Consider the following 13,827-nt stretch of genomic DNA (forward strand, 5'->3'; position numbering starts at 1 on the left):
CCTCTAAGCCTCTTTATTTATCCTTAGCCTGAACTCCCCAAATCTCCCTATAAAAATGTTTGCGCAATAGCTATCTAGAAACCACTGAAATGATAAATTTGGCCCTCCAAAATGCAACACTCTTAGCCCTGCAAATCACCCAAGGGAAAGTTCACCCTCCCTATGGATAAATATCTACAAATTCTCCGGCCAAAACTCCATTGTTTGCCACCTTCTCTCGGCCTCTTCGAATTTCCTTCTACGCCCAAAGAGAAACATGCTCCAGTTGGAAATGGTCTACAATGTAGCTCTTAGAGAAGCCCTAAGATGGATTCCTTACTCCCCTATGGTGACACTCTAAGTTCACCGAAGGTAGAGGTGGAATTTTCGTTCGGAAATCCCTTATGTTGAAAAGCACGAATGTCTTGGCTAAGTAGCTCAAAAGAACTAATGTTGAAATTGTAAAATGACCAAAAATCCCCTAAATGAAAGTCTCCTTGCTCTATTTATAATTGTTGGCCTCTCTCTCCCTTGGTGGCCCCCACTTTCCACTAGTTCATCCCCTTTCTTTTTCTCTCTCTTGCTCCACAAGTGTGCATTCCCTTTTTGTCTCTCTTGTGGCCCCCACCTGCCAATGAGCTGCAATCTTGCCTTTTCACCCAAGCTCCTCAAGTCGAAATCATATCTGAAACTTGAACTACAAAATTGTGTTATGCCTAGCACCTCCCCAATAAACTTCGTTAATCTTCTCAAATGAAAAATCAAAATTGGGGATATTACATTTTGTGCCCAAACGTATAGATTTATAATACAAATATTTTTGGTTGTGGTTTAACAAAAGAAAAGTGCAAATGGAATACATATCATATATTTATACATATATGAAAAATAAACTAAAAAGTGCAAATGGAATACATATTATATGTTTATACATTTATGAAAAATGAATTAAAATGTTAAAGTCTAATTGATGTGTAACAAGTTTTTAAGACAACAATTACAAAGAAGGAAATCTATATAGCACAAAATCACTACCAAGGGATGTTAGTATTGAATGAAGGAGGATATTGTCACCTTGTTACATAATATATTATTTAGGCTGTACAAGGACAATTCGCCACTCTTTCTAGGCTAACTCATATAGATTTTATATGTATCAATTGCATACTTATGGGGCATTTTGTTATTGTACACGTTATTTTGTGTTATCCTCATTGTTTACCTAACCATTGGTCACCCAAGTGGGAAGATATTATTACAAGATGACTTCACAATGTCATTTTCATGGTCCTTTGCTCACTTCAATAACATATTATTAGTTATACTTTATACCATTGGTGGAGGTTACTTCAATTACATATTATTAGTTATACTTTATACCATTGGTGGAGGTTACTTCAATAACATATTATGTGTACTCGTTTTGTGGGTTATTCCATCACTGTTATTTGTGGAAAAGTATTATCTCTTATATTGTGCTCATGATGTTTTAATCATTACATTCTCTTGGCCATTCCATGTTGAGTTCAAATATTTTCCTACTTATGGTTCCCTTTAGTTTAGTGATGTATTTTCTACTGGTTTGTTGACATGCATGTCCTTTATAATTATCCATCCATCATTTGGCCTAGTTACCACCCATTATATTGTTGCATTCCCATTTCACATAGATAAATTTCATATCACACTCATATTCCATCATTTACCTACTCTTATAAAGTGTATGAACAATTTTCACATATTTTTTCTTAATAACTTAACTCTCATCTCTTATATTTCAATAAAAGACGTGTTTTCATGTGTGAACATGACAAAGTGATTTCAATATTTCACAAATCCAAACCTATGGTTAAATCATTAAATTAATGATTTGTTTTATTTTGGGTTTTAAACATTGATCAAGATATTATTCTCCAGGTTCTAATTTTAAAAAAATGGCAAGGGAAACACTATTTGAGAATAGCTTCCCCCTCTAACACACATGTCAAGACATTTCCCACCAAAAAAATGAATTTTAAAAAGTGGTTGCCCCATGTTAAATAATTGGGGTTAATTTAGCCCTTTTCACCCTCACATGTGCCATCTTAGTGAGCTATTTAATTCACTGAGCACATATATAGAGAAGTTTGATGAATTTGCACATCATTTGATAGTTAATTATGGATGCGCCCTCCTTACATGTCCATTTACTTAATCATTTTTTGTTTTGCATCTTTCTAATAATGTTATTTTAAGTGGTGCACTCCACTAGAGGCTCAACTTCCAACTTTGAATTGGTTTATTAACATCTTGTTTCAAACTTGATGAGGATATTTGACTAGGTAGTTGAATACACTTATTATTATGGAAATATCCTTTACACATTTCAAGATTTGCATGGATGAAAGATTACATGGATATAGTTATTTTATTCCATGAATCAAATCCCTTGCTACTTTAAAAGCAGAACACCTTTGGTTAATTGTTTTCTATTTGGAGAATTATAATTGTTAGCAAAGTTGTAACTTCCTTTCAACAATGCATGTTTGTTATTTGATAGATATCTCTCTTAGGTATGCATCCACTTTTTTTTTCTTATGGGAGGATGTAAACATTATAATGATGATTTAATTCTATTTTTTGCAATATTATTTTATATGTTTCACTCATTAAACATGATCATTGAGGTATTATGACTGAGCTTAAAAATGTATAGAAACTCCCCCACTTGTAACGGTAGATAAGTGAAGTATAATGATAGTGATTCACTTATTTTGAAACAAACTTCTAAGTTTCATTTCAATTATGTCATGTGAAGTTATTTTCTTGAACTTGTTGAGGTGAATTGAAGCACATTTATTTATGCTTGCTAAGGATTTGATCAAGCTAGCCAAATAAGATATCATTTAGAGTGCATAGTTATATGTCATGTTCGTTTAACTCCTATCTATTTATTATTTTAGGAGATTTCATTGCTTATTGTTTGCAGAAAGATAGTAATTAAGCAAAAAATCCCTATATAGCTGAACATTTGATTTTATTTTCAAATAGTCAATTTATTTAAATATTTTTTCAGATTAAATTACTCATTAGTTCTACCAAATAGGATAATTTGTGACCTACCTTAGTACATCTTTTCAAACCATCCATCCCAAAATAGATTGGACCTTTTTCATGGGTTGGAAGAATAAACCAAAGTTAAGTAAAGATTAAATTATTTTCCACGAAATTTTGATTTTCAACTATTTTTCTTCAAAATTTGCTTGTTGAAAATTACTTTAAACAATAAATAGTTTTTAATTGATTGTTTTAGAAATTTTATAAATTTTAGCAATATTTAGCTTAAGAACTTGAACTTTTGATTTAAAGCTAAAATAGATTATCATATAACTTAGTATAAATTTTACTTTTGGATTATTGTCTCAAATTTGTATTTTGGCCATTCAAAATTAGTTTAAAATTTTGAATTTCCAAGTAATTTGTTGACTTAAGATCTCTAATTTTATTTATTTTGCATCAAAGGCCTTATGCCTTCGCTTGTATCTGGACTTTTATATGCTCTTAATATAAATCATGAAGCTTTTTCTTTCTGAAAAAAAAAAAAAAAGATTTCTAATTTTATTAACTATAAACTATTTTATTATAATATGTTATTTTCTAGCTTTCTATTTAGATTTCCAGCATTGTAAAATCAAAATTCAACCTTAAACTATAAATAAATAATTCTAAAATTTGCAATTAATATTTGGATTTTAAAAATTATAATTTTTAATAAAGTATTTTTGTTATAATTAGTTTTGAACATTTTACTTCTTATTTCTTATTTACCTTTTCATTTGTTCAATTCCTTAAGTTAATATTTACATTTTATACATCAATTTCAAATTTAAAACAACACCAATTTCACATTGTAAACAAGTATAATAAATTTTAACCAAAAAAGCCTAACAAAACTTAAATTGAAATTATTTATTTTCATCAAAATATCTCTATTAAATTTCATTAATTTAAATTAACCCAACTAAAATTAATTATACAATCTCTATTATATTTCATTAATTTAAATTAACCCAACTAAAATTAATTATACTTCTTAGATGAAGAGACCATTAAAAAAGCATTACTTTGATGAGCATGAGTATCCATTCCAGAGTTACACAAACTCACAATTGGTTTTTGAGACTTTATATCTACGGAATTCCCAATTTTGTTATTACACATTTTTGGTACAGAGAGCATCTAATCGATCCATGTAATCATGTAATTATCAAATAGTTTATATGATCTCAATATAACATATACAGTTTTTTTCTTCTGAAAAAAAAACATTTTTGGTACAGAGAGCATTTTTAATAAATTAGGTTTCATTATTGTTGTTTTAACTCTTAATAAGATAGTTTTCATTATTGTTGCGGTCATTATGAGATATTTTATTTTTAGCTTATCTGCATTAAGTTAATAAATTAAAATTATTTATTTTGTTATAATATATTTTAATTTATAGAGCAATTGTTATTTTTGTTTTTTTGACACTCAGGTTTGTTTTTTTAACAGTAGAAAAATCTATCGTAACTCAGTTGTCAAACCAACAGTAGAAATAGCTATCACTGATTGCCATCCACAAATATAAATTGACTTACCACTATTACTCAAAGAAAACTATGCTACCTATAATTATTTGTTGCTGTTCCATAAGGGGTAGGTCCCTTTGGGTCTTGAGTGGTTAACATGTTTTCTTACATCTAAAAAAAATTAACTCTTAGCCAAACAAAAACAATTTTTAAGATATATTCCAGACCCATAATACTCTTTTTCTTCTGACTTATTTAGATTTAAATGGTTTATTTAATATCACCGCAGGATAAAATAAATAAAAATGAATAAATAACCAATAAAAATTAAAAATTAAAGAAAAAAATGAATAAATAACCAATAAAAACTACTTTTTAAAAGTGTTTCACTTGTCTCTTTCTCCTTGAGAGATGAATATATGCCAGTTTAAAAAATTCAATTAAAGTTTACAAAATTCAATTAAAAGGAAACATCACAAAACTAGCAATGAAACCACATTTAACTTTGTGACTTCGAAGTTTGAACAAAAATCCATCTTGCAGATGGAAAAACTTTCAGAGGTATCAAGCTGGTTCTCCGTCTGGGAACTTCCAATGAATAGATACACGTTGAATCTGCATTTAAGGCAAAGGAAGTCTGCTATCCACCCTTTGCAGGGCAATTTCTGGGGAAATGTTTTCTTGAAACAATTTGAAAAGATACCACAAATTGCTCAGGATTCTAAAATAAATAATAAACAACAGACACTTTTCTGGGGAAATGTTTTCTTGAAACAATTTGAAAAGATACCACAAATTGCTCAGGATTCTAAAATAAATAACAAACAACAGACACATGCCTTTGCAAGGTTTAGGTTTTCCAGCTGATAAGCATATCATCTTGCTTTGATTCAACAAAGCTCTGTGTAAAAAAATGCAGAACATTGGAATCATAGATGCTTAGAATCAGGATGAAATATGAGATATGTAGGCAATTGACGCTTACCAGAAAATAAACTTTAGCCATGTAATAGCTTCTACCGAATTTGACAGACATCCAACTGATAAGCTGCCCTTTGCCAGAAGGAAGAAACCCTTGCTTGCCGAAGGGCGATGAATGGCAATTTGATTCAAATTCCCCCGGAAATTGTTGTTCCGTGAGTTATAAAATCGTAATGCTAACCAATGCTGCTTACAGATGGTCTCAATACTAAATAGTGTTGTTCAATGAGGTGTGAAATTGGAACTCTTTCACTGTAGTTTCTCATATTAAAAGGGACCGCTTACATGTATTAACCCCAAGCACAATTTAAAAAATTATGTTAGTGCTCTTCAGAACATGGTCAGGGCCTGCTGGGATTCGAACCCGCCTCCTGATCACAGGGAACGAGAACCCCAAACTTGTCACAGAGCGCCTGTTCCCGGACATTTGAACCCACAACCCCATAGCTATATCTCAGAGGCATCCGGCCCCAGAGCCTATGGAACTCAGTAATGCAGCCCCCGCGGAATTTCCTGTGATGTTTTCGATTGCTTAACGCAGCATCAACTACCCCACCTCCGCCAGAATTCCGTGTATCGCCCCAATCCCTAGGGTTCCCGCGGACTAACAGCGGCCCGTTCCCGGTTCGATCCGCGACGAGGAAATTCATGGCGATATCCTCACAATTCCTGTTCTCCTCCACGAATTCCCTGACCCCTGGCGGGGCCTCGCACGTGTAAAGGAACAAATACTCCGTGGCAACGATCATGAGCTTGGTGAGCACAATGGAGTATTTGTCCGGGTGGACCGTGTAGATCCAGGAGCCGGTCTCCAGTTCGAACCCATGTGAACGCGCGAAGAAGCCGACGAGCCGCCGACCGCCGTGTTGCGCCCAGACGCGGAGGGCGAAGCAGATGGATTCGGCATCGATCTCCACGTCATCGTCACAGACGAGAACGGATCGAGTCGCGATGACGGCCCCTCGAGGGAGAAAGCGGTCATTGAGGCTGCGGGAGGGCTGCTTCACAATGTAGATCGGAGCTCCCAGGGAGCTTAAATCTTGGCTTTCGAGGAGTTCCGAGGGCGTGGAATCGTTGCCCCAGAGAATGAACACGGAGTGCACGCAGGGAAACGCGGAGTACCTTTGAGCGATCCTGCGGAGCAGAGAGAGGCGGCTCTCAGAGAAGCCGTTAACGAGGACTGTGAGCTGGTCCTGGCGGAGCCGCCATGGTTGGGAATAGCTTCGGCGGTCGCAGGTGAAGGTGTTGTGGGCATCGATCTCGGGACCCGCGGTGGGATTGCTGTGGGGTTTGAGGAGAAGGAAGAGCAATGGAAAGGTCAGGGTTAGGAGGAACAGGACGAGGAGAAGTTTCGATCTCGCGACCATTTGAGAGGCGGGGTCCGGTCGTAAAATCATATTTTCGTATGTGGTTGCTCTAGAGTAAGCAATAAAGGTCGCGATAAAGTCGTCATAAATTGTAATATCTAATTTGTAATAAAATCAAATAAACAAGTTACAACCTATCCGGCATTTAGGAATAAAAAATGTTATTAAAAAGATTGAGATTATATTAACTGCAATTTTGGTAATAAATGTTATTTTTGAGTTTAAGATTAAATGGTTGTTGGTTTTTTTTAATATATGTATGGGTTTAAATCAAAGTATTTCATTTATGCAAGCAAGTTACATGTTTGTTTACTCTTTGCAAATATTTAATTAGCTTCAATCTTATCAATTTTGTAAATATTTAATTAGCTTCAATCTTATCCATTGATTGGCCAGTCGGTAATTACCAAAAATGATTACAGATGGTTAAAGGTGTTTAGCTACCCAATAGTGGAAAGGAACACATAATCACAATACCAACAAAATCAAGACATAACCACAAGTCATTATGTATCTCAAGAAGTTGTTAGAGTAGGATTCTTCGATCATGATGCAGATGACGTCAAAGGACAGAACCCTCACTGAATATGTTTCTTCGTGTGAGTCAACCTAACTTCCAAGCGGTTCAGCTTCTCCTGAAGGCGTCATTGCCTCCTCTTCAGAATCGTCAATTTATCTTACATGTGCCACTAGTTTCTTGGGAGATCATTCATGAAAGGGATGATCACATTTTGGTTGACGTGTTTGTCTCTGCTCAACTGTTCCAAAAGCATTATGATTTGTTCGAGTTGACAACAATTGTTTGCCTGGCCATAAGTATGCTCATTGAGACTCAGACTCGGTGAATTTGCAAGGGAAGGGGCTATCGCCTTTCCCAGGTCACTAACCTCTGGGCATTGCCAGCTAGATTGTCCTCTCTCCCCAACTCCCCTCCTCACATGGTCCCTTTGGCATGGCATCATACACTTTCTTAATTGATCATTACAGTCAGACACTATATAGCTACACACTAGTTGCATGGGAATAGCCTTCCATGCTTTCAAAGGCAAGGCATCACTCCAATTGAACCACCCAAAGTTGCCCAGAGGCGACTGGTCATGGCCCAAAAAGAAGATAATGAACAGAGGCCCTCCTACCTGCAGATAAAGTAACACTCAATGTCGCAAGGTGCCACCCTAATATTCATAATCTGAACAACACAGACAATAAGAGTTGCCCCACAACGCAGAGGACTGAAGCTTTCTCTGTAGGCCCAACCCCCAAAACAAAACTAAAAGTAGCCTAGACCTTACATAAAAGAAATGTCCCAGAACACCAAAATCCCAACAAACTCGTTTACCAACATAGCCAATATAACCATAGAAGACCCGAAAGTACCATATAAACCAACTTAACACCACAACGCGCAGTTGAAACAATAGCAAGTAAGAATGAAGCGCTACCTTGAGTTGTTTCTGTGAATGAGGAGAAAAGTTTAGCTAACATATTGTTGCATGGATAATGGCCACCCACTCTTCCCTTAGCACGCCCTGTTGAAACTGAGGATACAAGGAATCCCGAGTGACAGGTGTTGAAAATAGCAACAAGAATTGCTAAAAATAGCATTGCTATGAAATAGCATTTCGGGATACATTCCAATTTTAATTAGCACCTAAATTAAAATTGTGAATCAAAATTCGAATTTGAGCTCAGTAGTTGTTTGTAAAATAATTAACTAATTCATCTTGAGTTAATTAGTTAGAGAAAATCAAACATGAAGTCTATGTGAAGACATGCAACAGTTATCCCTTTGATTGAGGAATTTATCCCTTAATTAAGAAGATCAGGATGAGTTGTACTTTGAGTTGTAATTAGTTAGCTCAGTTAACTGAGTTAAGTCCAGTTAGATTAGTTCCAACAGTTTGTGGAACTGATTGTGAGTTCAATTAGTTAATGCATGCATGCATGCAACTAGTGTACTTTAGATAACTGAATATTATCTCATAAATAACTCATGCATGTCAGTTCAGACAGAGACCCAGTTGAGATTAGAGGATGGGACAATGTACTATTAGTTGCAGAAATATTCCCATGAGGATATCTCTTGCATGCAGAAGGAATTCTTTCCTTGAGGATTGCAGTTATTTCTGAGCTTGGTGAGCAGTGTGTGATGTAATTACACACAGGTGGCAACTTGAGGACCTAGGAGAAACTGCGCAAGGAAATAGGAGGCTTGGGGGACTGAAGGAAGGCATATGTGTTGTCTATTATGTCTATGAGCAAAATTGAGGGATTGTACTGAGAGCTAGATAGCTTGTGAACTAAAGCTTTGTGTAATTTGGAGATATTTCTACTTGTATGATAATACAGAGATCGGGGTTTTTAGTTGAGGTTTTCCCCAGAGTATTTTTCTGTGTTCATGTGCGATTGTTTCTTCTTCATTTGCTATATGTGTTCTATTTGATCTTGCTCAAGATCGATTAAGCTTCCGCAAGTTTGTGTGTTGAAGTAGATCAAGTATTTTTCATTATCAAGTGATCTACAGTGAGAATTTCTACATGGTATAAGAGCAAATGTGATCAAAGCGGAGAACAGTATACAAAGAAGGGAGAAGTTCGAAGTTTGAAGTTCTTGATTATAGAAATCGAATTCTTATCACATCTCAAATTTCACCAATGGCGTTCAATGGTTTGAGACTCGAGTATGCCCTAGATGGCAGCTCGAATTATATAGCCTGGAAGGATCATATGGAAGCGGTATTAGAGGACAATGGTTTGAAGGACTTCATTGATCAAGAAGTCCCTGTTGAGCCCTGAAACTACACCTCTTCTACACACTTTTCTAGACTTTTTCCCCTTACCAGTGCCTCATAAGCTATCAAAGATCATTACATATTGATTATGAGAGTGCATTTAAGTGGTTTTCCAACTATGTTTTTATGTTTGCTATTTGACTTAGATTTTGCTCATCAGTTGCGGAATGCAGCCACTTTCCGCAGTTGACTTGAGATTCCGCAACTGTTTTTATTGATCTCTAGGTTACAGGTGTCAGCAAGCAAAACAAGGCACGTGGGCAGTTCAGAAATGATCTGGACATGGACCAGGTCCTATTGGTTTAGCCAGATTTGTAGAGGAAAGCCTTGGTCAAACAGTGGTCAAACGAGGAGTTCTACAGCAAACAGGTCTCTGTTTCAACACGTAAAGGGTCCGAGACCGTTCCTAGATCCATGGATTCATTTTGACAACTGTAGACTGCCTCCACGATGCAAATCCAACAGCCACCTTTTGGTAGATTGAATGATCATGGCAACCAACACGCTAAGCTCACGGGTGTTGTCTTTTTACGTGTCCTCTGCTGAAGGTGTTCCATAGGAAAAACAGTTATGTAATTTCCTTTATAAATAACGCGTTTGCAAACGCATGTAGCTAGTTTTTTATGTAATCTTGCTGTTAGTTCATGTACTGTGCCGTGACATTGGTCCTGCTATTGTAACGAGAGGATCCTTCCTCTGTTTTGCAATATAACAAGACTTTGTTTTATATGACTGTGTGAGCATAATTTCGGACTGACAGCGTGTTAACCAAAGCCGTGTAGAGGGTTCCTGCTGGCTAAGGTTTCGTTTTTTTATTTCTGGAAAGTTTTCATATGTTGTTGTCTTATTTCTGTTGTAGATATTTCGTAGTTTGTTCACCTGTGTATATTTCATATTTTAGTTATGGTGTTAATGTTTCATTCTTGTACATGATTTTCCAAGCATTGTATATTTGTGCTAACACTGATCAGTGTGTTTCAGGATAGGCTAGGCCCGGGCATTTTCATACAATTTTTGCAATAAAATAGTGACATGAGATTGGCCTCTCTGCTGACTTTGTTTTTCTTAGCTTTCAATTTCAGTTATGCTTTGATTTCAGTCTTATTCATTTGTTGTTGATAGTTAGTTTAGATATCAAATTCTTCATGTCATTTAACGTTATCTCCAGAGCCATGGCTTAACCCCGAAAAGCTACTTGGCGAGCTATCGGATTATGAGTGAGGTGATTTGATTTTACTTTCATTTCTGCAATTAGATATCAGGTTCTTCATGTTATTGACATTATCTCCAGAGCCATGGCTTAACCCGGAAAAGCTACTTGGCGAGCTATCGGACTATAAGTGAAATGACTTGATTTTATTTTCATTTGCAAGTAGATAATTTAGATATCAATTCCTCATGTTATTGATGTTATCTCTAGAGCCATGGCTTAACCCCGAAAAACTACTTGGCGAGCTATCGGACTATAAGTGAAGTGAATTGGTTTTACTTTTATTATTTTGCAGTTTTTTATTTGTTTGAGTGCAATAGCTTAACTTTTATTTCTTTATTTAGATGAGTAGCAGAGATAGTGATTTCATGATCAGTAGTTTATGATTTGTTTGATTTGAATAGCTGCACATTTACATTCTTGTTCAAGTACTAATTTCATCACTAGCATGTTTTGAGATCCTCTGAAGTGTTAAGTTCTGGAAGTCATCATAAAGGACATAATTGCCTTAAAATCTATATCCATACTTGCCTTCTAAAGTATTCTTAAAACTTAGGAATAGGATTTCCATTCGCATTAGGAGACAAACCAAGATAAAACCCCCAAAAACAAAATAAAATTGAAAACAATAAAAAGTAAGAAAGAGGTTGTCTTGCACATATAGTGCGCCACACTTCATCAGTTTACGACTCCCGAATTGATAACTAATGTAGCAATATAGGACATACTAAATTGACTAAACAATCCCCAAGCTAGTAGCAGCTAATGCCCAAGAATTGGCGGAATGGAAGAAATGTGTGGCTAGAGCGAGGAGGATTCTTTTGGAGGGAGTTCGAGACCACATTGTCTCGAGTCTCCATGGGAAGGAGACATCGTTTTCAATGTGGAAAACATTGAAGGATCTATATTAGAACAACAGCAATCAAAGGAAGCTGGCGCTGAAAGACAAGCTTTGGAAAATCAAGTGTGAAAAGGGCAACACGATCTCTACATATATGAACAAGCTCACCACCTGTAGGGATGAGCTTGGAAGTGTAGGAATCACGATAGGCGATGATGACATGGTAAGTCTTGCTCTCCACGGTCTTCCTAAGAGTTGGCATAGCTACCAAGACTCAGTAAATGGAAGAGACAAACTGCCAGATTGGGAACGACTGTGGTTGGATATGATGCAGGAGGAGATCAGGAGAAGCAACAGATATGGTTCTTCATCAAAGCATGATGATGAAGAAAATCTAGCCTGAGCAAGTAAGGCGAGGAAAGGGAAAGGGAAGGCTTCCCATTCCAAATAGATTTCTTCCCATGGTGGGAAGAAGATTGACAAATCTAAAGTGTGATGCTTTAATTGTCATGAGGTGGGCCATTATGCTACAAATTGTCCACAGAAGAAATCCAAGAAGGGATCCTCGAAAGGATCAGATGGTGAGGCACTGGCCTCACAGTTCGAATTGGATTTCACCCTCATCGCATGCATGGTTTCATCGATGGTGGGTTGTGTTTGGTACCTGGATAATGGAGCCTCATTCCACATGACTGATGACAAGAGTCTATTCAGTACCTTGGAGGAGAAGGACCTCCAAATGCGCATAGAGATGGGAAATGATGGAAAGTATCATGTTTCAAGTGAAGGCATGTTTCAGAGGTAGCATGGAGCTCCTCTCACCCTGACTGATGTAAAGTATGTGCCTGGACTGAAGAAGAACCTAGTATCTGTCGCAATGTTGGAAGACAAAGGCTATGATGTAGTCTTTAGTAAAGGAAAGGCATTCCTGAGACACATCGGCACGGGACAGACCAAGAGGATTGGGATTCAAGTGAAGAATATCTACAAGCTGGAGGTAGATGACTGTGTTGCATTAAGTTCCAAAGTAGAGTTGGTGCAAAGCCAAGATATTGGCGAGCTATGGCATAGAAGATTGGGCCACTTGCACCATGGGGCCTTGAAGATCATGCAGCAGATTTCTACCGGACTTCCCAAGGGTAAACTTGAGCAAGTGGATACATGCAAAGGTTGTACCTTGGGTAAGTATGCAAAATCTTCCTTTCAGGATCAAGACAGTCGAGCTGGAGCAATCTTGGAGCGAGTTCATACAGATGTGTGTGGACCATTCTCGACAGCCTCCACCACTAAACAAAGGTACTATGTTATTTTCATTGATGATTTTTCTCGTAGATGCTAGATCTATTTCATGCAGAAGAAGGATCAAACCTTCTCAAGGTTTTGTGAGTTCAAAGCCTTGGTTGAGAAAGAATCAGGAAAGAAGATAAGGGCCTTGCGAAGCGACAATGGTGGAGAGTATGTCTCTCAATAGTTTAAGGACTTCTGTGCAGCAGAAGGAATTAAACGGGAGTTGACGACACCCCATAACCCACAGTAGAATGGGGTGGCCGAAAGGAAGAACAGAACGATTGTGGGAGCAGCTCGGGCGATGCTGCATGACCAAGGCCTACCACTTCATTTGTGGGCTGAGGCATGCAATACAACGGTATACTTGCATAATAGAAGCCCACATCACATATTGGGGATGAAGACACCAGAGGAGGCTTTCTCTGGGAAGAGACCAGATGTGAGTCACTTCAGGATCTTTGGCTCACTAGTATTTTTCCATGTGACCAAAGATGCCCGGAAGAAGCTAGAGCCAACAACAGAGTTGGGGATACTTGTGGGGTACACTGATACACCCCACAACTATCAGGTGTTCTTGCCTACCAGTCAGAGGACAGTGGTACGCAGAGATCTAAAGTTCAACGAGCAGAAGGCCATGCGAGTTTCCCTTGAGAGGGAGCTCAAGTTGCATGCAAAAGAGGAACTTTTGGTTCCTAAGGAGGAGGAGCCTCAGACTGATACAGAGCAACCGCATGCAGAGGATCCAGGAGTGGAGACATCCACTCATGCAGAGTCTTCCAGAGATGGGCGGAAACGCTCAAGGGAAGCTGACAGATTGTTGA

General features: G+C 37.2%; 1 protein-coding gene across 1 annotated transcript; it reads right to left on the bottom strand.

The window, feature by feature from the left end:
• Window positions 1–5,118: 5,118 nt before the first annotated feature.
• On the bottom strand, window positions 5,119–6,943 carry LOC149230150 (Nucleotide-diphospho-sugar transferases superfamily protein). The gene has a single exon (XM_089378866.1). The coding sequence runs from the start codon at window positions 6,905–6,907 to the stop codon at window positions 5,852–5,854; it is 1,056 nt and encodes a 351-aa protein (XP_089234992.1). The 5' UTR covers window positions 6,908–6,943; the 3' UTR covers window positions 5,119–5,851.
• Window positions 6,944–13,827: the final 6,884 nt, after the last annotated feature.

This window comes from Pinus tabuliformis, chromosome J (genome assembly GCF_031772625.1).
Source record: "Pinus tabuliformis cultivar Carrire ecotype Pingquan chromosome J, CPIR1, whole genome shotgun sequence".
Taxonomy (NCBI): domain Eukaryota; kingdom Viridiplantae; phylum Streptophyta; class Pinopsida; order Pinales; family Pinaceae; genus Pinus; species Pinus tabuliformis.

Bases quoted from the DNA above. Each gene is read 5' to 3' on its own strand.
- LOC149230150 (XM_089378866.1), bottom strand. From the start codon at position 6,907: ATGATTTTACGACCGGACCCCGCCTCTCAAATGGTCGCGAGATCGAAA.